Source organism: Giraffa tippelskirchi, chromosome X, assembly GCF_054371585.1.
Source record: "Giraffa tippelskirchi isolate mGirTip1 chromosome X, T2T-mGirTip1v1.2.pri, whole genome shotgun sequence".
Classification (NCBI taxonomy): domain Eukaryota; kingdom Metazoa; phylum Chordata; class Mammalia; order Artiodactyla; family Giraffidae; genus Giraffa; species Giraffa tippelskirchi.
In genome coordinates this window covers 35,525,821-35,551,548 of record NC_137289.1, presented here as the reverse complement: position 1 = coordinate 35,551,548, position 25,728 = coordinate 35,525,821, and the positions used below count along the sequence as shown (strand labels likewise).

The 25,728-nt window shown below is 36.7% G+C and overlaps 1 protein-coding gene and 1 pseudogene across 3 annotated transcripts in view; one reads left to right on the top strand and one right to left on the bottom strand.

Annotated features, from left to right (window-relative positions):
- KLHL13 (kelch like family member 13) overlaps positions 1–25,728 on the bottom strand; it is a 194,455-nt gene that overhangs the window by 104,322 nt on the left and 64,405 nt on the right. For 2 of the 3 annotated variants that reach the window (XM_081564431.1, XM_081564427.1), the window contains exon 2: positions 5,040–5,113. The exons of the other annotated variant lie outside the window; for it this stretch is intronic. In XM_081564431.1, coding sequence (XP_081420557.1) covers positions 5,040–5,089 — 50 coding nt within the window. In that variant the 5' untranslated portion in view covers positions 5,090–5,113. The remainder of the gene's footprint in view (positions 1–5,039; positions 5,114–25,728) is intronic. 3 annotated transcript variants of the gene reach the window in all.
- Positions 23,245–24,111, top strand: LOC145536045 (uncharacterized protein NKAPD1 pseudogene; annotated as a pseudogene).

Below are 25,728 nucleotides of genomic sequence, written 5' to 3'. Positions count from 1 at the left end.
TCTCTCAGTTGAATTTTTAAAGTTTCTTCATATAGGTCTTAGAAATTTTTATTGGGTTTATTACTAAAGGGCTTCCCTAGTGGCTCAGTCGGTAAAGAGTCTGCCTGCAATGCGGGAAAGCTGGGTTTGACCCCTGGGTTGGGAAGATCCCCTGGAGAAGGAAATGGCAGCCCATTCCAGTATTCTTACCTGGAGAATACCATGGACAGAGGAGCTTGGTGGGCTACAGTCCATGGGGTCACAAAGAGTCGGACACGACTGAGTGACTAACACTGAACAATTAAATTTTATGGCTTTTGTAAATGGAATGTTTTCCCTTATATATTCTATTTATTCATCTATCTATTTTTGGCTGTGCTGGGTCTTCATTACTTTGCCCGGACTTTCTCTAGTTGCAGTGAGTGGAGGCTACTCTTCCTTGCAGTGTGCGGGCTTCTCATTGCAGTGGCAGCTCTTGTTGCAGAGCACGTGCTCTAGGGCACACAGGCTTCAGTACTTGCAGCACATAAGCTCAGTACTTGCACCTTCATGGGCTTCACAGTGCAGGCTCAGGAGTTGTGGCGCACAGGCTCAATTGCTCCATGGCATGTGGGATCTTCCCGGATAAGGGACTGAATTTGTGTCCCCTGCACTGGCAGGCAGATTCCTATCCACTGCAGTGAAGTCCCCATTATATATTCTAAATGGCTATGTCTGATACAGATAAAAGGAATTGTTTTGTAATTTTTACCTTATATCCAACTACATTTTAGAACTTATATTAAAATTCTGTGAACAAAGAAGTTGTTTTTAAGCCTTAGCTTTTGTAGGTACATGACCCTATCTTCTAAAACTTGATCAGTTTTGTTTCCTCCTTCCTGTGAACTATGCCTCTTTATTGACACTGGCCATAGTTTATAGATACATATTTAAAAATGGTGATAGAGGGCATCTTTGTTTTGTTGCTGCTTAAGGAACAACTCTTATATTTATCATTAAGTGCGATGCTTTTTTGTTGGTTTCAGACAGATAATCATTTTTCTTGTTAAGAGTACAATTTTCTAGATGCTCAACATCACTCATTATTAGAGAAACGCAAATCAAAACCACAATGAGGTACCATTTCACACCAGTCAGAATGGCTGCTATCCAAAAGTCTACAAGCAATAAATGCTGGAGAGGGTGTGGAGAAAAGGGAACCCTCTTACACTGTTGGTGGGAATGCAAACTAGTACAGCCACTATGGAGAACAGTGTGGAGATTCCTTAAAAAACTGGGAATAGAACTGCCATATGACCCAGCAATCCCACTGCTGGGCATACACACTGAGGAAACCAGAATTGAAAGAGACGCGTGTACCCCAATGTTCATCACAGCACTGTTTACAATAGCCAGGACATGGAAGCAACCTAGATGTCCATCAGCAGACGAATGGATAAGGAAGCTGTGGTACATATACACAATGAAATATTACTCAGCCATTAAAAAGAATACATTTGAATCAGTTCTATTGAGATGGATGAAACTGGAGCCCATTATACAGAGTGAAGTAAGCCAGAAAGAAAAACACCAATACAGTATACTAATGCATATATATGGAATTTGAAAGATGGTACCGATAACCCTATATGCGAGACAGAATAAGAGACACAGATGCATAGAACAGTCTTATGGACTCTGAGGGAGAAGGTGAGGGTGGGTCGTTCTGAGAGAATAGCATTGAAACATGTATATTATCATATGTGAAACAGAACACCATTCCAGGTTCGATGCATGAGACAAACGCTCAGGGCTGGGGCAATGGGATGACCCAGAGGGATGGGATGGGGAGGGGGGTGGGAGGGGGGTTCAGGATGGGGAACACATGTAAACCCATGGCTGATTCATGTCAATGTGTGGCAAAACCCACTACAATATTGTAAAGTAATTAGCCCCCAACTAAAATAAATAAATTTATAAAAAAAAAAAAGTACAATTTTCTATCACTCACTAACTCTAAATCTTAAAACGGGCAATGAATTTTTTCAAACACCTTCAGCATTTACTGTACCTTTTATTTCTTATGAAATCTACTGATAGACTGCATCATATGAGTAGCTTTCATGGTATTAAAGAATTCACACTCTGGAATAAAACTTTCCTAGTCACAAAGGATTAATACTTCTCATACATTCCTAAATGTGTCTAGTTTCTTTTTTATTTAGAATATGAAACTGGTCTATAATTTGTGTATACAAATATGTTATACATTCATTTATTTAAGTTTCTGGTCAAGAATGCACTTACAATGCAGGGGCTAAAACATCAGGAAGAAAGCCTGAAATTTGGGAGGGTAAAGATTTCTTAGAAAGATGCAAAAATTACCAAGCATAAAGAAAAAAATGATAAATTGAACTTCATAAAAATAAAACAAAAATAAAACTGCTCACCAAAAGACACAAACAAGAAATGGGATGGAAGCTACAGGTTGGAAGAAAATATTCATAATACATTTATCTAAATATCAAGATAAAATTTAAAAATTCTTAAAACTCAAAGAGAAAAAAATCAATTTTTAAATGGGTAAAAGATTTGGATACTTCTAAAAGATAGACAAATAGCTAACAAACATACAAAAACAAACTCACATCATTCCACATGAGGAAAATGCAAAGTGAAAACCACAGTGGGAAACAACTATACACCCAAGAGAATAACTAAAATTAAACACCAAGAGTTTGTAAAGATTCTCACTTTTTATTGGTCTGAGAAGAAACTGGTATAACTTCTTTAAAAGTGTTTGGCAGTTTCTAATAATGTCAAATTAAATAAATGTGTGTATACATATATATATATATATATACACATATATATATACACACACACATATATACACATATGACCCACCAATTCTATTTCTAGGTATATATCCAAAGGAAATGAGTATATATAGCCACAAAAAGATTTGCTAAAAATGTCAACAACAGCTTAATTCATAATAGCCAAATAATGAGTATAACTTAAATGACTCTCAACAAGAAATGGATAAATTGTGGTATATTTAAACAAAGGACTACTACAGAGCAATAAAAAGAAGGAATTACTGATACCTATAGTTATGATGGATTTCAAAAACATTATTTTGAAAAACAGAAACCATACACAAAAGAATACACAGTGTTAGACTACATTTATATGAAGTTCAAGAACAAGCAACACGAACCCAAGATACACAAGTCTGTAGGAGGGGAGGAGACACGAACTGGAGAGGGGAACAAGGGAGTTCTCTGGAGCGATGGAACTGTTTTATATCTTGACCTGGGTTGTGGTTACCTGGATGTTTGCATGTATAAAAATAAAGACAGATGCATATTTAAATGTTTGTGTATTTTACTATATGTAATTATATCTCAATAATAATGATGGAAACAAATTCAGTTGTGCTATAACTATCTCAGTTATCAACTTGAGCTTAGGAAATACTGCCCTCCTACTAGTTCCTCTTCCAAATGTGTGATACAGACCCCCAGCTTCAGCAGCACATGAACTCTGCAGTCTCAGTTCCCCACTAGAAATCTACCCCTGCAATCTATTCTTCTCTTCTATATGGCCACGCAGTATTCCGGCAATGACTTCCTTGTGTCCAGTATCTCTGAATAAGTCTACCTTACAGCCCCTTGCCCACATTCCAACAAGCGTGTACTCTTCATATGATTTTCCTTTGATGGGAATACTATGCAAAATTCCTAGCATGGTATCTTTCAAATAACAATGACTTTATATATGTCACCTTCGTACTTCAACCTTTCCCCTCCTTCCATAGTCTTTTAATAGACACAGCTATTTTTAAAGTACTTCAGAACAGAGTAACAAAAATATTGTATTTTTGAAATAGTTAAAATCCTACATTTGTATTTCAATACAAGCACTGTTATACTTTGAATTATTTGCCTAGCTCCTGCTCTCCACACACACACACACACACACACACACACACACACACACACACACACACACACACACACTAGACATTTATTTAATCCTCAAAATTACTTTAAGATATAGGTATTATTATTACACTCAATTCATAGATGAGGAGGTTAAGGTACAGAGCAACTAAAAAACTTAACCAAGGCTAAATGAGTAACTGTCAGAACCATGATATAGACAATTTCAGCGTATTACTTCAAATATTTCAGCAGAGCTGTACAATTAAAATACTGAGAATAAGGGATACTCTTTCACACCTACAAAGTAAAGGCCATATTTCTTTAAACCATGAGTTTAAAATCCTAAATTGACAGAAGAAGCTCTGAATTTCTCATAAATCCCTGAAAAAGTTTTAACTGGAATTTAAAATAACAGCAACGTACACACAATCACAGGCAATACTATTTTAAAAAAACACTTTGTTGAGACATCTATTTATAAGCAATGGATACCAGTATTTATTCACTTATATACTTTAAAACCAAAAATTCACATCAACAGCTCCACTGACTGAATTCCATTCTCCAGGCCATGATACTGGAGTGGGTTACCATGCCCGCCTCCAGGGGATCTTCCCAACCCAGGGATCGAACCCAGGTCTCCCACATTGCAGGAGGATTCTTTACCATCTGAGTCACCAGGGAAGGCCATGAATACTGGAGTAGGTAGCCTATCCCTTCCCGAGCGGATCTTCCCAACCCAGGAGTAGAACTGGGGTCTCCTGCATTGCAGGTGAATTCTTTACCAGCTGAGCTACCAGGGAAGCCCTATTTATTCATTGATATGCTTTAAAACCAAAAATTCACATCAATAGCTCCACTGACTGAATTCCAGGTGTTCACAATGTCCACCAATTTTGATTTCTAGTTATATTTTCTATTTTTTCATTAGCTCAGAATACAGTCATTAACATTCTCTTCATTCCATTTCTGTGTCACTCAGGCATTCTTTTATTTACTCATATAGCAAATATTTTAATTTTATAACAGGTATTCAACAAATATTTACTGAGTACCAACTTATGTTAGGTAAATAAATAAATGGAAGAGACATTATATAACTTATAAAGTAAACTGCTTCCATAAATATACCGGTTACGGAGTATTGCAGCAATTGATTCCCCTCTATGCAGATGATCCATCACCTCTAAAAGTTGGATAATGACCTGTGCAGGAGGAAAAGAAGTCAATATTTACTATGAAAATCAATACTCGAATTTTCACATTATGCTACCTTTGTAATATTTTACATACTTTGTGGTAGGCAAAATGTACATCCATGTACCTAGTATCCATATTACAGCTTATGAAAATTAAGAAACTGAATCTGCAATAGTCAAAATACCTACAAAATTCAGTACTGAATCATTAAAAGAGTACTGGCTAATTTCATGTGAAATCATTAGCCAACAATTAACTATGGAAAAACCGCCATGTAAACAGGAAGTTGGATTAAACAAGTGTCAGAAGACCTGGAGGAGTCTGTGTGAAGCTGGGTGAGACACAGAAGCTACAAGCAAGGAGCTGAGCCAAACATTTGACAAGCAGATTCAGAGACAGCATTGAATCCCAAGTTACCAGGGGGCCTTGAGGCCTGTGGGGACCATATGGAGGGCCCATAATTTTCCAAGTGATTGCTCAAAAGTAAGGATAGAGAGATGCTTTTAAAGACTTTTAAATGTTAAAGATATAAAATAGGTAATGGAGGTAGGAATGTTGCTTTTATGGGAAAAGAGCAGGTGGGATGGTAGTAACTATATGTTTTTAGTAGTGTGGATGCTTTGCATTGGCAGTAAAGAATGTATTTAATGCATTCTATTAATTTCAAATATATTGGGAAGCAAAAGTGTATACTTTACATAAATGTTTCTTGTTAATAACATCAATTTATTGCATTGGGAAGGTAAAAATGTACAGTATCCTATTTAGTTTGTTCATATAATTATGCTTGTTACAAAACTACGTGAAAACCTAAAATAATGAAGCTAGAGGGGAAAATTGTTCCCTGCCTTCTTCCTGTCCCTTAATTTAGGGACAAAAGCAAAACAGCAGAAGAGAAAAAAGTACAGTTGATCCTTGAACAACACAGGTTTGAAATATGCAGGTCCACTTACATGTGGACTTTTTTCAATAAATACAGTACTCACATTTTTATTGTATAAATCTTTAAATTAACTAAGTGTGGGGAAATGTTTGTGTTTGATTACAGATCACAATATGGAATCAAAAGAACTAGGGTTTGAGTCCCGATTCTACCCAAACTGTTTCAACTTCCCGTCCATGGGTGTACAATTTATCAATTCTTTTGTTTTTTTGAGACAGAGATAGAAATACGAGAATTTTCAACTGCTTGGGGGTTGGCACTCTTAACTGCTGTATTAACTCTAAAAAAGAAACAAATCAAATGAAAACACAGCATTTACATTTTTTGCACAATCACATTTTTCTGCTTATAATCCTGTTATTAGAAGTAAAGAAATTGAGTAGCCTAAACAAAATAAAATATTTTAAGCATCTCAAAATCAACTGACTTTTGACTTACCTTTTCTGAAAATGTTTAACCAGTTAGTTTTGAGACATTGAGAAATTTTTCATTTTGCTTAGGCTACTTGATTTTTTAGAGGATGTGCCAAGAGAAAACCTATTATATCTAGATCACTGTTAGGAATCTGGGAATGTGAAAATAACTCATGAAACATCTTACCAATTATATCTAGGGCAGAATATAGAGGTCCCCAAATGAGGTATGCAAACTTTATGTAATCCCATTGTTTTAAGCAATCCACTTGCTGCACCTGGATCTCTAAGTCTGGGGCTCTCCTGCCAAATTCTCCAGATAATAACCCTCTGGTCTCCAGAGGAGCAGAGAGGGGGTCCAGGGGACTTTAGCCACTTATTTTGAAGACTTTCAAGGAACAGCCCATGTTTTCAATCTCATGACTCATTCCTGCCTTCTGCAGACCAGGCGCCTTCAAGTCTTGAAATACTAGGAATTCTATGGGAAGAATGAGTTGGTTTCTCTCAAAAGTTCATGTAGGGGAAGATATTGGAGTTGTAACTTCCTCTGCTAAAAGTAAAAAAAAAAAAAAAAAAAAATAGTTCCAACCTCACATCTGTCAGTGTTTCCACTCCTGTTCTCTTTGTCCTTTTGAATTTTTCCATTTCTTTACTCTCATTTTAATGGAGTTAAGAAGAGGAAGTAAGTGCATGTGATCAACTTATACAGGATGTAAATGAAACCAACTGTTTTTAACCATGGGGTTTGTCTGATCAAATATACGTAGTAGAAAATTAACACTGCCTGTAATGTGGGGCTGGACCAGAGACAGAGTGACCAGAAATATGGAGACTGATAAGAAACTACTTCCAAAATCAAGGCATGAAATGAAAGCACAGACAAGGACTATGAGAATAGGCAGGAAGAACTAGGACCTGTGACAGATTACTGACAGATTTTAAAGGGATAAGGAGACATATCAAAGACAAAATCTAAGTAACAGGAAGAAATGGTGATGATATCAAGTGAGGTAGGCTATAGAAAGAAAGAAAAACATTGAAAACAAGGACAACAATGGTTTGTATAGACATATTGAAATAACCCAGAGCACATCATATAGTATCTAATAGAAAATTGGAAATGTAGTTCTAGATTTAGGTTGGAAGTAGAAATGAAAACACAGGAACATTTAGCCAGTTAAGTAACAGCTCAAGGGATGAGACTGGGAAATATTACTCAAGCCAGGAGAAAGTGCAAATCCAACGAACACTTTTGTGCAAGAAACAGAGGAAGACAAGCTAGCAAAGAAATGAGACAATAGGTAGGAGGGAAACCAAGAGAAATGTGAAAAAGAAGGATAGTTTAGAAGAAGAGTGGTCGGAGAGTATTCAACTGTTTCACTTTCTGCCCAAAGTAATATACAGCTAAATGATTTGACAGCTATAAAGTCCATGATGATCTTTTTTCGAGAGTAGTTCCATATGAGTGTCACACTGCAGTGGCTTGAAAAATAAAACAGAAATAAATACATTTTTAATAACTTGGGAGTAATTCAAATATACCAGGGAATTACTCTATAGTGAAGGTGGTCCTCAAACGAGTGAGAGAAATAGAGATGATTAAATGATTGGGGGACAATCAGGTAGTCACTTAGAAAAATAAATAGGATGTATGCCTCTTCATTTCATACACTGAATAAATTCCAGAAGGATCAAAGATTTAAAGGTAAAAAAAAGGAAGCTTTCAAGCAGGACCAAAGAAAACTCAAGTGAAATTATTTATGATTCAGTGGAGGAGGTAAGCAGCACCTAGAGGCCAGGAACCATAAAGGAAAAAAACTGTTAAAGCTGATTATAGCAAACAATTAGAACTCTGTACTTCAAAAATGCCGCAAAGTCAAATGGCATCTGATAAAGTAGGAAAAAAAATTCACAATATACAACAGTTAATGATTTTAACTTACACACTTAATCAGTAAAACACTATAGAAAAAGTGAGCAAATAATATAAACAGAAGGTGCACAGAAAATACGAATCATTAATAAGCAAATAATTGTAATTTAAAATGAGGCACTGTTCTCACCATAGAATTTACACAAACATGCACACACAAATGAAGTCTGTTTATATTTTTTATTAGTGAGAGGGGATATGGGTTTTGAGGGCGTCAGGGAGAGATGGTCACTTTTCATCCTAAACTTTTCTATTCAATTTATTTCCAAACAAAGCTAGCAAGAATGCAGCAAAAGGCATGAGAAGGAATAGCCATGAGGGAGGAGGAAAACCAGGGAGGTGTAGTAATTTAGAAGGTAAACAAAAGTGTTACATGAAGTAATTTAGAAGGTAACCAAATGTGTCCAACGTTGCTGAGAGGTTAAGTGATAAATGAAGAATAACAACTTGGTGTAGTAACTGGGAGGTCACTGGTCACCTGGATAAGAACTGTTTACATGGAATGGTGGCAAAAAGGCTCATTATTATGAGTTTAAGAGAGAATGAAGACAGGAAATAAGCACACACAACACTTATTTAGCAAGAGATATAAATAGGTAGTAGCCTGGAAAATCCCATGGACAGAGGAGCCTGGCAGGCTACAGTCCATAGGATCACAAAGATTCGGATGCAACTGTGCGACCAAGCACAACAACAACAGATGGAATGATATATAGGATGGAAGTAGATAATGTTTTGTTTTACTTTGTTTTAGTAACAGGAGATACTAGAGCAGGTATATCTGAAAAGCATTACGTTAAAAAAAAACTCCCACAAGAAAACATAGGCAGAACACTCTTTGACATAAATCAATCTTTTTGGATCTATCTCTTAGAGTAATAGAAATAAAAACAAAAATAAACAAATGGTACTTAATTAAACTCAAAAGCTTTTGTACAGTAAAGGAAATCATAAACAAAAAGACAATCTACAGAATGGAAGAAAATATTTGCAAATGATGTGACTAACAAGGGATTAATCTCTGAAAAATACAAATAGCTTATACAGCTCAATATAAAAAAAAAAAATTTAAAAAACGAACAATTCAATAAAAAAAATGGGCAAAAGATGAAAAGCCAATTTCACACCATGTAAGGAAAGCCCTGCTTATGAACTAAGCTGACATTATATAAAAGAAATTTTAAGAGTTTCTATAATCATAGGTCTCCAACTAAAATTTTGATTAAGTACAGTGAGATAAGAAAGCTGACAGAAGATGTAAATAGACATTTCTCTAAAGACAGATGGCCAAAGGCACACAAAAAGATGCTCAACACTGCTACTTAGAGGAATGCAAATAAAAACTACAATGAAGTATCACCTCACACTGGTCAGAAAGGCCATCATCAAAGTCTGCAAATAATAAATGCTGGAGAGGGTTTCGAGAAAAGGGAACCCTTGTAAACTGTTGGTGGGACTATAATCTGATGTAGCCTCTAAAAATAGAGCCACCATATGATCCTGGAATCCCACTCCATATATCTGCAAAAAGCTGTACTTTGAAAAGATACACATTGCACCCCAATGTTTACTGCAGCACTGTTTACAACAGCCAAGACATGGAAGCAACTTAAATGTTCACTGACAGATGAATAGATAAAGAAGATGTGGTACATATACATAATGGAATACTACTCAGTCATAAAAAAGAATGAAATAATGCCATTTGCAGCCACATGAATGGACCTAGAGATATCATACTAAGTGAAGTAAGCCAAGGAGAGAAAAACAAACATTATGATATTGCTTATGTGTAGAACTTAAAAAAAAATGATACAAATGAACTTATTTACAAAACAGAAAAAGGCCCACTGATACAGAAAACAAACTATGATTACCAAAGAGGAAAGGGGGGAGGAGGGATACATTAGGAATTCTAGATTAACATATAGACACTACTATAAATAAAATATAAGGTCCTACTGTATAACACAGGAAACTATACTTGATATTTTATAATAAGGGGTAAGAATCTGAAAAAGAATATGTGTGTGTGTGTATAACTGAATCATTGTACAGTTCAAGTGTACAATCCCTGTACACTTGAATCTAACACAACACTGTGAATCAACTATACTTCAATTAAAAATTAAGTAAAAATGCAAACTAAAAGAAGTACAATACAATGAAATAAATTTCAAAAGCACATAAGACAATACCAGATGACATATAGACACACACATATACATACATAGAAAAAGCATAAAAATATTCATAGGGATGATGAGAAAATTTGGCATAGTCGTTACCTCAAGAGAAGAAGGGTGAAGAATGCAATTGGGGAGGGATACACTAGGAGTTCTGCCTGTATCTTAACCTTTTGCTAAGCATCTGAAACAAAAATGGCAAAACATTAAGATATTGCACAGTTACTTCCCTTGTGGCTCAGCTGGTAAAAAATCCACCTGCAATGCGGGAGACCTGGGTTCGATCTCTGGGATGGGAAGATCCCCTGGAGAAGGGAAAGGCTACCCACTCCAGTATTCTGGCCTGGAGAATTCCATGGACTGTATAGTACATGGGGTTGCAAAAAATAAGACACAACTATGCAACTTTCACTATGTGAGCGTTTGTTATACTGGCCTCTGTATTTTTCCCTGAAGGGCTTCCTTGGTGGCTAGTTGTAAAGAATCCACCTGCTAATGCAGGAGATGTGGGTACAATCCCTGGGTTAGGAAGATCCTTTGGAGAAGGAAATGGCAACTCACTCCAATATTCTTGTCTGGGAAATCCCACAGACAAGAGGAGCCTGGTGCACTACAGTCAGGTCGCAAAGAGTAGGAAACGACTTAGCAACTAAATAACAACTTTTCCCTATGTTTGAAATGTTTTAATAAAAAGAAACAAAAAAAAATATCATATATTATCTCTGCCCTAAAGTAGGGACTGTGTAGACAAGCAGACAAGACATGACATATAAAGGCCAACATTTAAGAAAAAAAAAAAAAAAAAGACAGGACAAATATATACCCAGACACATAGTGTAATTAAAAAGACACAATTCTCCATGGCCATAAATACTCTGATGAATAAAAGGGAGACTAGTTGTTACTCAGAGCACACACCTGACAAAAACCTAATTGTGGTTTTGCCTTTAAAATATTCTACTTAGATCACAAGAAATAAAACTGACAAGACTGTTTCTGATAGCTGAGATATCTTGCATAAGCTCAACTAATTTTACTCTCAAGCATTTATTTTAAGTAATTCATAAATCTAATAATTCTCAATCACCTGTCATATACTTAGATAATATTTCAAATAGAGACTCTAGTTTATGACTTAATATTTAATTAAACCCCACAGTCTCACTTTCCTACCCTATCTAAGAACCGACAGCTTTAAAAATAAGGAGATTTGAGATATGCCTAGCCAATTTCACACCATGTAAGGAAAGCCCTGCTTATGAACTAAGCTGATGCTATATAAAAGAAATTTTAAGAGTTTCCATAGTCATATGTCTTCAACTAAAATTTTTATAAGTACAGTGAGAAAAGAAAGCTGACAGAAAAGATCAGTGAAAAGTGCTAAACATTACAAAATCGAAACATGGCAACCTGTAGAAAAGTTGTACATAATTGCTCTTCTCTCTAAATCAAGTTATATGTAGCAGTGTCATGAAAAATTCAAAATCATTTTGAAATCCAAAACTTTGGAATTTAATGAACAGAAATAGTTTGTTACTTAAAGGTTAATTTTTAACATGTCACAGACTATTGAATCCTCCAGCTTTCACACACGACAGACACCACACTCCCCTCCCACTCATGGCACTAAGAGGTCCTACCCTAAAACAATAGAGCACGAGATTTGAGCTGGGTGATGATTTTTCCCTACAGAAATTCTGAAACAAGCTAGAACCATGTAGAATGTTCCCTCATATGCACCCCTAACAAAATGTGCAAGGCTACAAAGGATAACAGTTGCACTGTACAAATGGCTGCAGTGACAGCTGATTTCAGAATACACCTTTTATGTAAGAGATCAGCCTGCCTGGCTTCCTCCAACCAAATACACTGGATCCCCACGTTCCATAACCGATAGGTTTCTTCCTTCCCCTGGCTGTATGCCAAGGTGACTGACTGACACACTCTTCTTACTAATTTCACTTTTCTTGCTGCAGTCATGGGGGCAACCTGCCCCACGTTGTCACTACCATCTTGCTCTTTATTGATATACCTACACCATGCAATTCCACTGCTTTTTGCAATAATACCACTCCTTCCTTCTTCAGTGTGATCCAATGGAAGTCCCTTTTCATGTTGACACTTATAAAAGGCTTTACGGATGCCTTTCGGTTAACAGAATCATTTGTCTTTTACCAATGTTGAAGGAAGTTATTGTCCTTATATTAATGCAATTCTATCTGATTTTCTAATAGTTACTGTTTTCATATAATAAGGGCTAAAATTCATCTTAATATACTTAATTTCTCTGACCCAACCAACCTCAGTCTGAGGTTAAATACGCCCCCCCACCCAGTCACCTGGTTAAGAAAGTATTCATTTCCCATCATTCCCCTCTCCAGTGTTTCTCTGGAAAGTTACTAGTTTGTCTCAGGCTCTTCAAAGTCAATTCTATATAATCCATTCTATGTAACAGACTGTGAACTGTTACATACACATCTTGCAAGAAAATAGAGGTGAGAAGTGAAAATATGGGTAAGAAAAAATAAAAACTATCATTTATATCACTGGTCCTCAAACTTGACTACATATTAGAGTTCTCTGGAGAGCAAGATGAACACAGACCTCTGGGCTCTACCTCCGAGTTTCTCAGTCAGTTGATGAGGGATGGATCCAGAGAATTTGCTTTTCTAAGAGGTTCAAAAAGAATGCTGCTGCTGCTAGATAATGGAAGATACTTTAAGATCTAAGATTTACAGGTAACATGAAACTTTTTATAAAAAGTCCATAAGAATTTTTTAGTTCAGTGATTCCTAAAATGTCGACATTCACTCTTGTCATCTCCTGTTTGATCACTTCCAATTTGGCTTCATTCATGGACCTAACATTCCAGGTTCCTATGCAATATTGCTCTTTATAGCATCGGACCTTGCTTCTATCACCAGTCACATCCACAACTGGGTGTTGTTTTTGCTTTGGCTCTGTCTCTTCATTCTTTCTGGAGTTATTTCTCCACTGATCTCCAGTAGCATATTGGGCACCTACCGACCTGGGGAGTTAGTCTTTCAGTGTCCTATCTTTTTGCCTTTTCATACTGTTCATGGGGTTCTCAAGGCAAGAATACTGAAGTGGTTTGTCATTCCCTTCTCCAGGGGACCATATTTTGTCAATGCCAAATATTGCTCAAACTACCACACAATTGCACTCATCTCACACGCTAGTAAAGTAATGCTCAAAATTCTCCAAGCAAGGCTTCAACAATACATGAACTGTGATCCAGATGTTCAAGCTGGTTTTAGAAAAGGCAGAGGAACCAGAGACCAAATTGCCAACATCCATCCACTGGATCATCGAAAAAGCAAGAGAGTTCCAGAAAAACACCTATTTCTGCTTTATTGACTATGCCAAAGCCTTTGACTGTGTGGATCACAATAAACTGTGGAAAACTCTGAAAGAGACGGGAATACCAGACCACCTCACCTGCCTCCTGAGAAATCTGTATGCAGGTCAAGAAGCACCAGTTAGAACTGGACATAGAACAACAGACTGGTTCCAAATTGGGAAAGTAGTACATCAAGGCTGTATATTGTCACCCTGCTTATTTAACTTATATGCCGAGTACATCGTGAGAAACGCTGGCCTGGAGGAAGCACAAGCTGGAATCAAGATTGTCAGGAGAAATATCAATAACCTCAGATATGCAGATGACACCACACTTATGGCAGAAAGTGAAGAAGGACTAACGAGCCTCTTGATGAAAGTGAAAGAGGAGAGTGAAAATGTTGGCTTAAAGCTCAACATTCAGAAAACTAAGATCATGGCATCCAGTCCCACCACTTCATGGCAAAAAGATGGGGAAACAGTGGAAACAGTGGTAGACTTTATTTTTCTGGGCTCCAAAATCACTGCAGACGGTGACTGCAGCCATGAAATTAAAAGACGCTTACTCCTTGGAAGGAAAGTTATGACCAACCTAGACAGCATATTAAAAAGCAGACATTAGTTTGCCAACAAAGGTCCGTCCAGTCAAGGCTATGGTTTTTCCAGTAGTCATGTATGGATGTGAGAGTTGGACCATAAAGAAAGCTGAGCACCGAAGAATTGATGCTTTTGAACTGTGGTGTTGGAGAAGACTCTTGAGAGTCCCTTGGACTGCAAGAAGATCCAAACAGCCCATCCTAAAGGAGATCAGTCCTGAGCATTCATTGGAAGGACTGATGTTGAAGCTGAAACTCCAATACTGTGGCCACCTGATGTGAAGAGCTGACTCATTTGAAAAGACCCTGATGCTGGGAAAGATTTGAAGGCGGGAGAAGAAGGGGACGACAGAGGATGAGATGGTTGAATGGCATCACCGACTCAATGGACATGAGTTTGGGTAAACTCCAGGAATTCGTGATAGACAGGGAGGCCTGTAGTGCTGCAGTCCATGGGGTGGCAAAGAGTCAGACACAACTGAGCAACTGAACTGAACTGAACTAAACTCTACAGAAGAATTAAGTGGAAAACTGACACAGTAAATTGACCACTACTAGAATATCAGTTCCACAAAGACATAGATTTGTAAGATAACTAGGAATAAGCTTAAAAAGAAATGTGAAAGACTTGCAAAAATAAAATTTCACAAAATAATTTTTTAACAAGTCAGTCACTTAGTCATGTTCAACTCTTTGTGTCTGCAGCCCGCCAAGCTCCTCTGTCCATGAGATTCTCCAGGCAGGAAGACCAAAGTGGCTGCCATGCCCTCCTCCAGGGGATCTTCCCAACCTAGGGATCGAACCCAGGTATTCCGCATTGCAGGCAAATTCTTTACCATCTGAGCCGCCAGGGAAGGACCTGAATAAATGAATACATGGACACAGATACGCCCACAAACACACAGAATACTGAAGAACAGACATTTTACCCAAAATTCATATAGAAATGCAATGCAATCTGAATCAAATTAGCAAAGGGTCAGATTTTTCTTGTGGAGGAGGATGGATATTTTACATGTTGAAACTATAGGTCAATGGGATATGTAACACATAAAAATTGCCCAAATATTGTTTTAAATAAGGGGGGGAGCAACTTCCACTTGATGTACTATTAAGGTACAGTAACTATTAAAACAGTGTGGTACTAGTATGGGAACAGACAGAAGGATCAACAGAACAGAATCTAAAAACAGATCAAAATAAATACGGTTACTAACTATGGTGAATGTGGTAGTCACAATTAGCAAAAAAAGATGAAATTCTCAATAAATATTTGTGAGGAAACTGGATACATTAGTGGGAAAAATAGAAGTTCTATCTGTATCATATATATGCACCTCAAAGGAATTAAATCTCTAAATATGAAAAAAAATATATAAAAGTAGTAGAATAATATAAAGGAGATTTTTTCCTGTTTAATGTTCACATTTTCAAATTACAAAAAATGCAGTTTCTTTTCTGTTTTTAATTGCAGTTAACATACAACATTATATTAGTTTCAGGTGTACAAAATAGTAACTTAATATTTTTATAGAATACACTCTATACAAAAAGGATATTCCCTGTGCTATAAATTACATCCTTGTAACTATTTTATACTTAGTAGTCTGTACCTCTTAATCCCCTTCACCTAGTTTGCTCCTCCTGCCACCTCCTATCCTTGGGTAACAACCAGTTTGTTCTCCATATCTGTGAGTCTGTTTCTATTTTGTTATAAGTGTTCATCTGTTTCATTTTTCAGATTCCACAGATAAGTGAAAACACTGTATTGGACTTTCTCTGTCTGGCTTAACCGTCCAGGTCTATCTATGTTGGCACAAATTGCAAAATTTCATTTTCTTTTATGATTGAGTAATATTCCATTGCGTATATATACCAAGTCTTCTTTATTAACCCATCTGTTGATGGATAACTGAGTAGTATTCCATTGTATATATATACCAAATCTTTACTAATTCATCTGTTGATGGATATTTAGGGTGTTTCCATATCTTGGCTATTATAAATAATGCTATGAACACTGGGGTGCATATATCTTTTCTAATTAGTATTTTTGTTTTCTTTTGATAAATACCCAGGAATCAAGTTGCTGGATCACATGGTAGTTTGATTTTCACTTTTTTGAAGAACATCCATAATATTTTCCACTGTGGCTGCACCAATTTAATTCCCACTGATAGTACACAAGGGTTCCCTTACCTCCACATCTTGCCAAGACTTATCATTTCTTGTTGTTTTGATGATAGCCATCCTGACAGGTGTAAGGTGCTATCTCACTGTGGTTTTGATTTGCATTTTCCTGATGATTAGTGATGTTGAGCATCTTTTCATGTGTCAGTTGGCCGTCTATATGTCTTCTTTGGGAAAATGCCTGTTCAGGTCTTCTGCCCATTTTTTAATCATTATTTGTTTTTTATATATTGAGGTGTATAAGTTCTTTATACATTTTGGATATTAAACCATAAAACTCCTAGAAGAAAGCAAAGGCAATAGACTCTTTGACCTTGGTCTTAGCAATATGTTTTTGGATCTGTCTCCACAGAAAGGGGAAACAAAGGCAAAAATAAACAAATGGGACCTAATTAAACTTAAAAGCTTTTGCACACAAAGGAAACTTATCGAGAAAAGAAAACGGCAACCTATTGAATGGGAGAGAGTATCTTTTTAATAGGACATAAAAAAAATCTAAGGGCCAACAAAAAACACAGAAGCCGTAAAGAAAATAAAAGTGATCTATATGGTTGTTAGTTTAAAAAGAAGTTACAAGTTTATATGGTGCAACACACTTAAAAGACAAGGGGAAGTGGAGAAGGACTGTAACAACTATTACAGGCAAAAGTGTTTTTTTTTAATTTTATTTATGTACTTATTTTTGGCTGTGCTGGGTCTTCATTGCTGCTAGGGCTTTTCTCTAGTTGCAGAGAGTGGAGGCTACTCTCTAGTTGCTGTGTGCAGACTTCTCACTGCAGTAGCTTCTCTTGTCATGGGCTCTAGGGCATGCAGGCTTCACTTGTTGTGGCTTCAGGGCTCTAGAGCACAGGCTCAGAAGTTGTGGCACACGGGCTTAGTTGCTCCACGGCATGTGGGATCCTCCCAGATCAGGGATCAAACCTGTGTCTCCTGCATTGGCAGGCAGATTCTTTACCACTGAGTCACCAAGGAAGTCCCAGGCAAAAGTTTAATGCCCATCATACATAAAGTAGTCCCCCCAAAATCATTTATAAAGATGAGGAACCCAATGGGCAAGTATTTGAACAGGCTTTTCCTAGAAGAAGAAGAACAACAAAGAAGCATAAGAAGAGATGTTCAACCTCAATTTGTGTGTGTGTGTGTGTGTGTCAGAAACCAAGAGAAACTCACAGCATGTTAAAGACACATTATTATCCTTCTCCACATTTAAAAACAGTTTACAGAGTTGTAGTCAATATTAGATAAGTTTCAGGTATACAAAAAAGTGATTCACAATTTTTAAAGGTTATACTCCATCTATAGTTATTATAAAATATTGGTTATATTCCTTGTACTGTATAATATATATATCCTTGTATTTTCTTTATTTTATACATAGTAGTTTGTATCTCTTAACCCTTCATTTGTACCTTTCCCCTACTTACTTCCCTCTCCCCACTGATAACCACTATTTTGTTCTTTATATCTACAAGTATGTCTCATTTTTGTTATATTCACTAGGTTGTTTTATTTTTTAGATTTTACATATAAGTGATAACAAACAGTAATTGTCTTTCTGTCTGACTAATTTCACTAAGCACAATACTCTCCAAGTCCATTCATGTTGCTGCAAATAGCAAAACTTTCATTTTTTATGCCTAAGTAGTATTCCTGTGTGTGTGTGTGTGTGTGTGTGTGTGTGTATCACATCTTTTTATCGATTCAACTGTTGATGGACACGTAGGTTGTTTCCATATCTTGGCTATTATAAATAATGCTGTTATGAACACTGGGGTGCATGTATCTTTTCAAATTAGTGTTTTCTTCTTTTTTTCAGATATATACCTAGGAGTGGAACTGCTGGATCATATGGCAGTTCTATTTTTATTTTTTGAGAAACCTCCATACTATTTTCCACATTTTTACATTCAAAAGATAGTAAGACACTGCTCAGATCCTACTAAAACCATGAAGAATCCTGTATCTTCACTTAAAATTACAAAGAAGAAAATGACAAAGTAACAGAAACCTTAAACAAAATGAAAAGACAACATACAGAATGGGAGAAAGTACTTGCAAATGATGTGACTGACAAGAGATTAATTTCCAAAATATATAAACAGCTCATTTATAGCTCAACATAAAAAACCAAACAACCCAATCAAAAAATGGGAAGAAGATCTAAATAGATATTTCTCTAAAGAAGACATACAGATGGCCAAAGGGTACATGAAAAAATGCTCAACATTGCTATTTATTAGAAAAATGCAAGTCAAAACTACAATGAAGTATCACCACACACCAGTCAAAATGGCCATCATCAAAAAGTCTACAAATAATAAATGCTGGAGAGGGTGTGGCAAAAAGGGGACCCTTGTATACTGTTGGTGGGAATGTAAACTGGTGCAACCACCATGGAGAATAGTACGGAAGTTTCTTAAGAATCTAAAAACAGAATTACCATAGGACCCAGCTACCCTACTCGTGGGCATATATCCAGACAAAACTATAATTTGAAAAGATACATGCACCCCAATGTTCACTGCAGCACTATTTACAACAGCCAAGACACAGAAGCAACTAAAATGTCCATCAACAGATGAATGGATAAAGAAGATGTGGTACATATATACAATGGAATATTAGTCATTAAAAAGAATGAAATAATGCAGCAACATGGATGGACCTGCTGCTGCTGCTGCTAAGTCGCTTCAGTCGTGTCTGACTCTGTGCAACCCCATAGACGGCAGCCTACCAGGCTCCCCTGTCCCTGGGATTCTCCAGGCAAGAATACTGGAGTGGGTTGCCATTTCCTTCTCCAATGCGTGAAAGTGAAAAGTGAAAGTGAAGCCGCTCAGTCGTGTCAGATTCTCAGCGACCCCATGGACTGCAGCCTACCAGGCTCCTCTGTCCATGGGATTTTCCAGGCAAGAGTACTGGAGTGGGGTGCCATTGCCTTCTCCATGGATGGACCTAGAGATTATCATATTAAGTGAAGTATGACAGAGAATGCCAAACAGAATTATGATATTGCTTATACATCTAAAAAAATGATACAAATGAACGTATGTACAAAACAGAAATAGACTCATAGACACAGAAAACAAACATGGTTATCAAAGGGGAAAAGTTGGGAGAGGGATAAGTTAGGAGTTTGGGATTAAAATATACATATTACTATACATAAAATAAATAATCAACAAGGATCTACTGTATAGCATAGGGAATTCTACTCAGTATCTTGTACTAATGTACAACAAAAAGAATATTCAAAAGAATATATGTATATGTGAATCACTTTGCTGTACATCTGAAACTAACACATTATAAATCAACTATATTTCAATAATAATTTATAAAAACCCTTGGTACAATAAAAATATTATACTTCAAAAGAAAGTGACAAAGTAATGTACAACATGGTGACTATAGTTAATGATACTGTACTGCATTTGAAATTTATTAAGAGTAAATCTTAAAAGTTCCCATCACAAAAATAAAGAGCTGTAATGATGTACAGTGGTAGATGCTAACTAGACTTCCTCAAGTGATCATTTCAAAATATACACAAATATCGATTCATTATGCTGTGTAGCTGAAATTAATGATGTTATATGTTGATTATAACTCAATTTTAAAGAAAAGAGATGAAGCAAGACAATGAAGGAGAAAAAAACTTACAAAAAACCTTTTAAATGAAATCTTTACAGAAAATCAGAGAAGATAAACAAAAATTTATTGTACATTTTACTGGAGAAGGCAATTAAGTGGGTTCATTATTAAAGCTTCCAGTTTGGGGTTAGTTTAAGAAAGCAGGTGAAGGTTGTTGTTTTTTCCCACTCCCATGCTAGCTGGCCAAAATTGAATTTGTCCTCCATGTTCCAAAGGGTAAAACTCTTAAGTGCTTTTATATTACAGTAATCACCTTACCAGAAAGCTGTTTATCCAAGCAAAATGAGATTCATAAGCTATCTTAAAACAAAAATGCTTTTGTCTCCAATATAATGGAATAATCAAGCTCCAAGTGACTTGAAAAATCCAGATGCAATGCAGTGTTTTTATTACGTTATATTTTTCTAGTATTATGAAAGTAAAGAATGAATCATTTTATTGTCTTTGCACTGGAGGCCTTTAAGCTTAAATATACTAGTTTTCAAATCAATTTATAGCTGAAATCTGAAGTCCATGCTCTAAACACTAAGCAAAACCTAAACAATAGTAAAAGAAATAAAAGTATTTCTTTCCTAGTGGTAAAATCAACATTTTACCACTGATTTCTTTAAAAAGTGTCAATTATTCCCCCAATTATTAGGTCAATATGAATAGAAGATGCTTAGCCTTTGACTATATTTTGGACAAAATATTTACGTGAAAATTTTGAAAAATGTAAACAGATTTTTTTTTAACTCAATGAACACTTTAATTTCAGATCATGATAAGGTGCTACAAAGATGACACAATATCATGGGGGTGATAATGACTGCTTTCAATAAAGAAGTCATAGAAGGCTCCTATGGAGAAGACACTGGCTGCATAGCCTGGAGTGAAAGGATTTCCACAGAACTCGTGCAAAGGTCCTGAGATCTACAGTTCTTTTTTTTTTTTTTAATAAATTTATTTTAGTTGGGGGCTATTTACTTTACAATATTGTAGTGGTTTTTGCCATACATTGACATGAATCAGCCATGGGTTTACATGTATTCCCCATCCTGAACCCCCCTCCCACCTCCCTCCCCATCCCATCCCTCTGGGTCATCCCATTGCCCCAGCCCTGAGCATTTGTCTCATGCAAAGTCCACTCATATATTACATAATATTTATGTTATATAATATTTGTTATTCTGACCAAGAAGAATGTATTGAATTCTACCCACATGATCAGCTAATTATATTAAGAACTCTTTAACTAAGATCCACTGTAAGTTATATACCATAATCTAATCAATCTTAGCAAAAAATATATTTAATTGTAATTTGTCTTCTAAAAGTTTGTTATATTCTTCAAAATTAAATTAAAAAAACAAAGAATTTCCTTTTAAAAAGATATAATACTGTTAACACACCATTCAGTCATAATCAGCATGAGTCCATTCAATGAAAACAACAAACATCTGGCCTGATCACAATTACTACAGTCCATTTACTAGAGTTTTATCTCTTTTTAGTGAGTGACTTTCAAATATGGTAAAAACCTTTAAATGACAATTCACTAATCAGAGCTCCATAGAAAGCCAATATTCCAGAGAAAAACTTTTCCAAAATAAATCTCCACTTTATTAATTAGGTCACTCAACTTACACTGTGCAAGGGATTCAAGGGAGTACACAGAACATGCAGGTCTGGATAAAGATAATAGTTTTCCTGGGTCCCTAACAAGTAAGCTTAGCAAACAACAAAATTAAAGAAGACAGTAAGGGAAGTGTAGGTAGCTCTATACTTTATACAATCTTTCATATCCATAATATAAGTCATATTATGGGATATATACAGGCCTGAGGTTTGTTGATTAATCAGAAAAGTTAAAATAGGAATCATTTGTGACTTGCCTTATCATTTGATCTAGAGACAAGGCTTTTTCTTTGTATATAAGCCTGCTAATGCATTGGAGAAGGAAATGGCAACCTACTCCAGTGTTCTTGCCTGGAGAATCCCAGGGATGGAGGAGCCTGATGGGCTGCCGTCTATGGGGTCACACAGAATCGGACACGACTGAAGCGACTTAGCAGCAGCAGCAGCAGCAGCAACTGGATCTTTTTCCACAAGTTAACCTCACTCAAAACAATGAATGCATGAACTGTGATTTATAGATGTCTTCTTCAAAACAGGAAGAGAAGAAAAAGCCACTTGCACAGTAGAATCCTTAGGAGTTTTTATAATTTCCTCCAAATATTTTTAAAGTGCAGGTCCAGGAATGAAGTGAATTGAGTGACATCTCGGGCTGAAATTTTTCAGGGGTTTCCCAAAACTCAGTAATCAAGATAAATGTTAATTTAATGCAATACTTAACGATGAAAGATTGGATGCCTGTCCTGCACAATCAAGAACAAAACAAGGGTAACTGCTCTCAATATTTTTATTCAATAATGTGCTCAAAGTAATAGCCAGGGCAAATAGTCAAGAAAAAAATAATAAAAAGCATCAGATTGGAAAGGAGGCAATGAAACTTTCTCTATTAGCAGATGACATGAACTTACACATAGCAAATTCTAAGGAACTGGGTAGAAAGAGCAGGTGTTTATTTTTCTGGTGATAAAAATACATCAAAATTGACTGGTAATATTTGCATATATCTGTGAATTTACTAAAAATTATGGAATTGTACATCTTTTTTTAATTGAAGTACAGCTGAATCACAATGTCATGTTAGAGACCACTTCCTCCCTCCACCCCCGCCACACGAGGCTGTGGCGCATGGTGTAGAACTGCCTTTGAGCCCCGAGTCTTTGCTTCCTGAGTGGGAGGAAATCTTGTAATGGAGTGGTTCCTCATCTCACACTAACAAGGGACTGATTGCCTCAGGATCAAGGGATTGAAGAATGTCCCAAGTTTCCATGGGGTAAGTTCCCTTAAGGAATGTCATCTGGCACATAGATGCTCACAATAAGATACAGGAGGAATTAGAGAACTGGAGAAACAGATGGAAGATGCTTACTGGGGGACCAAAAGGAAAATGTGACCCAGCAGTTCAAGCCAGATACATAATGATGGTTTTGATGAAGAAAGTCAAGAGACTATTAGAAGCCAAAGAATGAAATTTCTGGAGCAGTAGATGATTATTTTCTTAAGGCTAAATCCTGGAACAAGCAGTTATATGATTATGAAGCTAACACACCAGACAGATGGGGTCACAGTGGCTATAAACAGTTATACCCTGAAGAATCTGAAACAGACAGTGATCAACAAGATAGTACATGCTGTCTAATGGGGAAAAAACATTTCCCCAGGTAAAATCATCTACCCATGAATCCCACAAACACAAAAAGTCAAAGAAATCCCACAAAAAAAAAGGAAAAAAAAAAGTCACACAAAACCCAGAAGAAAAGCAAAAAGGAAGCCAGCAGATTCCTAAAGTGAGATCTCAGAAGAAACTGGGGCTTCTAGTGCTAGGAAAAGGAGAAAACCACAGAAGCGCAAGAAAAAAATCCAGGAAAAAGTCTCTCAAGAAATCTGCTTTATTCCTAGAGGCAGAAAGTGACACTTCCCAGTCAGATGATTCTACATCCAGCAGTTCAGAGGAAAGTGAGGAAAGAGACACTACGAAAACCAAAAGGAAAAAGAGAAAAAAGCCCACATCCCTACAATTCACTCTATTCATTGTACAATGAAATACAAGAGAGGACAAAGGCACAAATTGGAAAGTAGCTACAGACAAAAGGTCTGCTGAGGGTTCAGAGGATGACTAAATGAGAAAGAAACACTCTTGTTTCCTGCATGACTGGATATTTATAGTTCTTACATCTTGGAGTTTGCCAGTGACGTTATTGCTCAGCACAGGGGGCCTGAGGTCAGAGATCTCCTGTGCCATCTACATGAGTTCTGTCAGACTTCCTGTCTTCTATTTTGGCCGATTAAACTTGATCCTCTTACTGTTAATAGAGAATCTGTTATTTTGCTATGAAGGTTTCCTGAAGAGATTATTTTTGTGATTAATCACATTTAGAACAGAGTGCATATGCAGCAAATTAAAGGACCCAGATATGCAGATGATAGCACTCTCCTGGCAGAAAATGAAGAGGAACTAAAGAGCCTCTTGATGAGGGTGAAAGAGGAGAGTAAAAAAGTTGGCTTAAAACTCAACATTCAAAAAACGAAGATCATGGCATCCAGTCCCAACACTTAACAGCAAACAAATGGGGAAACAATGGAAATAGTGCCAGATTTTATTTTGTTGGGCTCCAAAATCACTGCAGACGGTGACTGCAGCCATGAAATTAAAAGACACTTGTTCCTTGGAGGTAAAGCTATGACAAACCTAGACAGCATATTAAAAAGCAGAGACACCAACTGGCTAACAAAGGTCCGTATGGTTCTCAAAGCTATGGTTTTTCCAGTAGTCATGTATGGATGTGAGAGTTGGACCATAAAGAAGGCTGAATGCCAAAGAATTGATGCTTTCAAATTGTGATGCTGGAAAAGACTCTTGAGAGTCCCTTGGACTGCAAGGAAATCAAATTAGTCAATCCTAAAGTAAATCAACCTTGAATATTTACTGGAAGGACTGATACAGAAGCTGAAGCTCCAATACTTTGGCCACCTGATGTGAAAAGCCGACTCATTAGAAAATATCTTGATGCTGGGAAAGACTGAAGGCAAAAGGAGAAGGGGGCAGCAGAGCATGAGATGGTTTGACAGCATTACCAATTCAATGCACAGGAATTTGAGCAAACTCAGGAAAATAGTGGAGGGGAAGGGAGCCTGGCATACTACAGTCCATGGGATCACAAAGAGTTGGACACAATTTAGCAACTGAACAACCCAGAAAGCTGAATCCAGTAATGACCTGGGTATACCAATTGCAACATCAAATTTAGGGAAAGCAAGGGCTGGCGTCAAGAGATGGATGGCGCTCGTGCTGTACAGAATGGTATGATAAAGGAATACTGTGTTGCTCTATCTGTTTATATATTAGGTGCCACAACTTGACTTTTTTTGTCTTTAGTCTTGGTGCTTTGATCTTTCTGGATATTGGCCCCACAGGCATGGTCCAGTTTACTTAACGAGGAGCTGAACATAAGAACAAACATCTTCCACTCAGGATAACATCCACAGACAGCTGTTACAGGTAGAGACTAGAGGTTTTTGTCAAATTTCCCTGCTGGATGGGGTCTGTGGTTACACTCTGTATACACCTAAACATGGTAATTGGATAGTAAAAGGTTTTCTAGTTCCATTACTTATTGCCTAAACGTACTTGTGTTCAAAATTATTTATTTAGTTGTCATAGGCTAAGTCCTAAACCAAATGAGGAAGAATTAGGCATCAGTCATGCTGTCTAGTGGTGTGCTGAATAGGATTCAGGG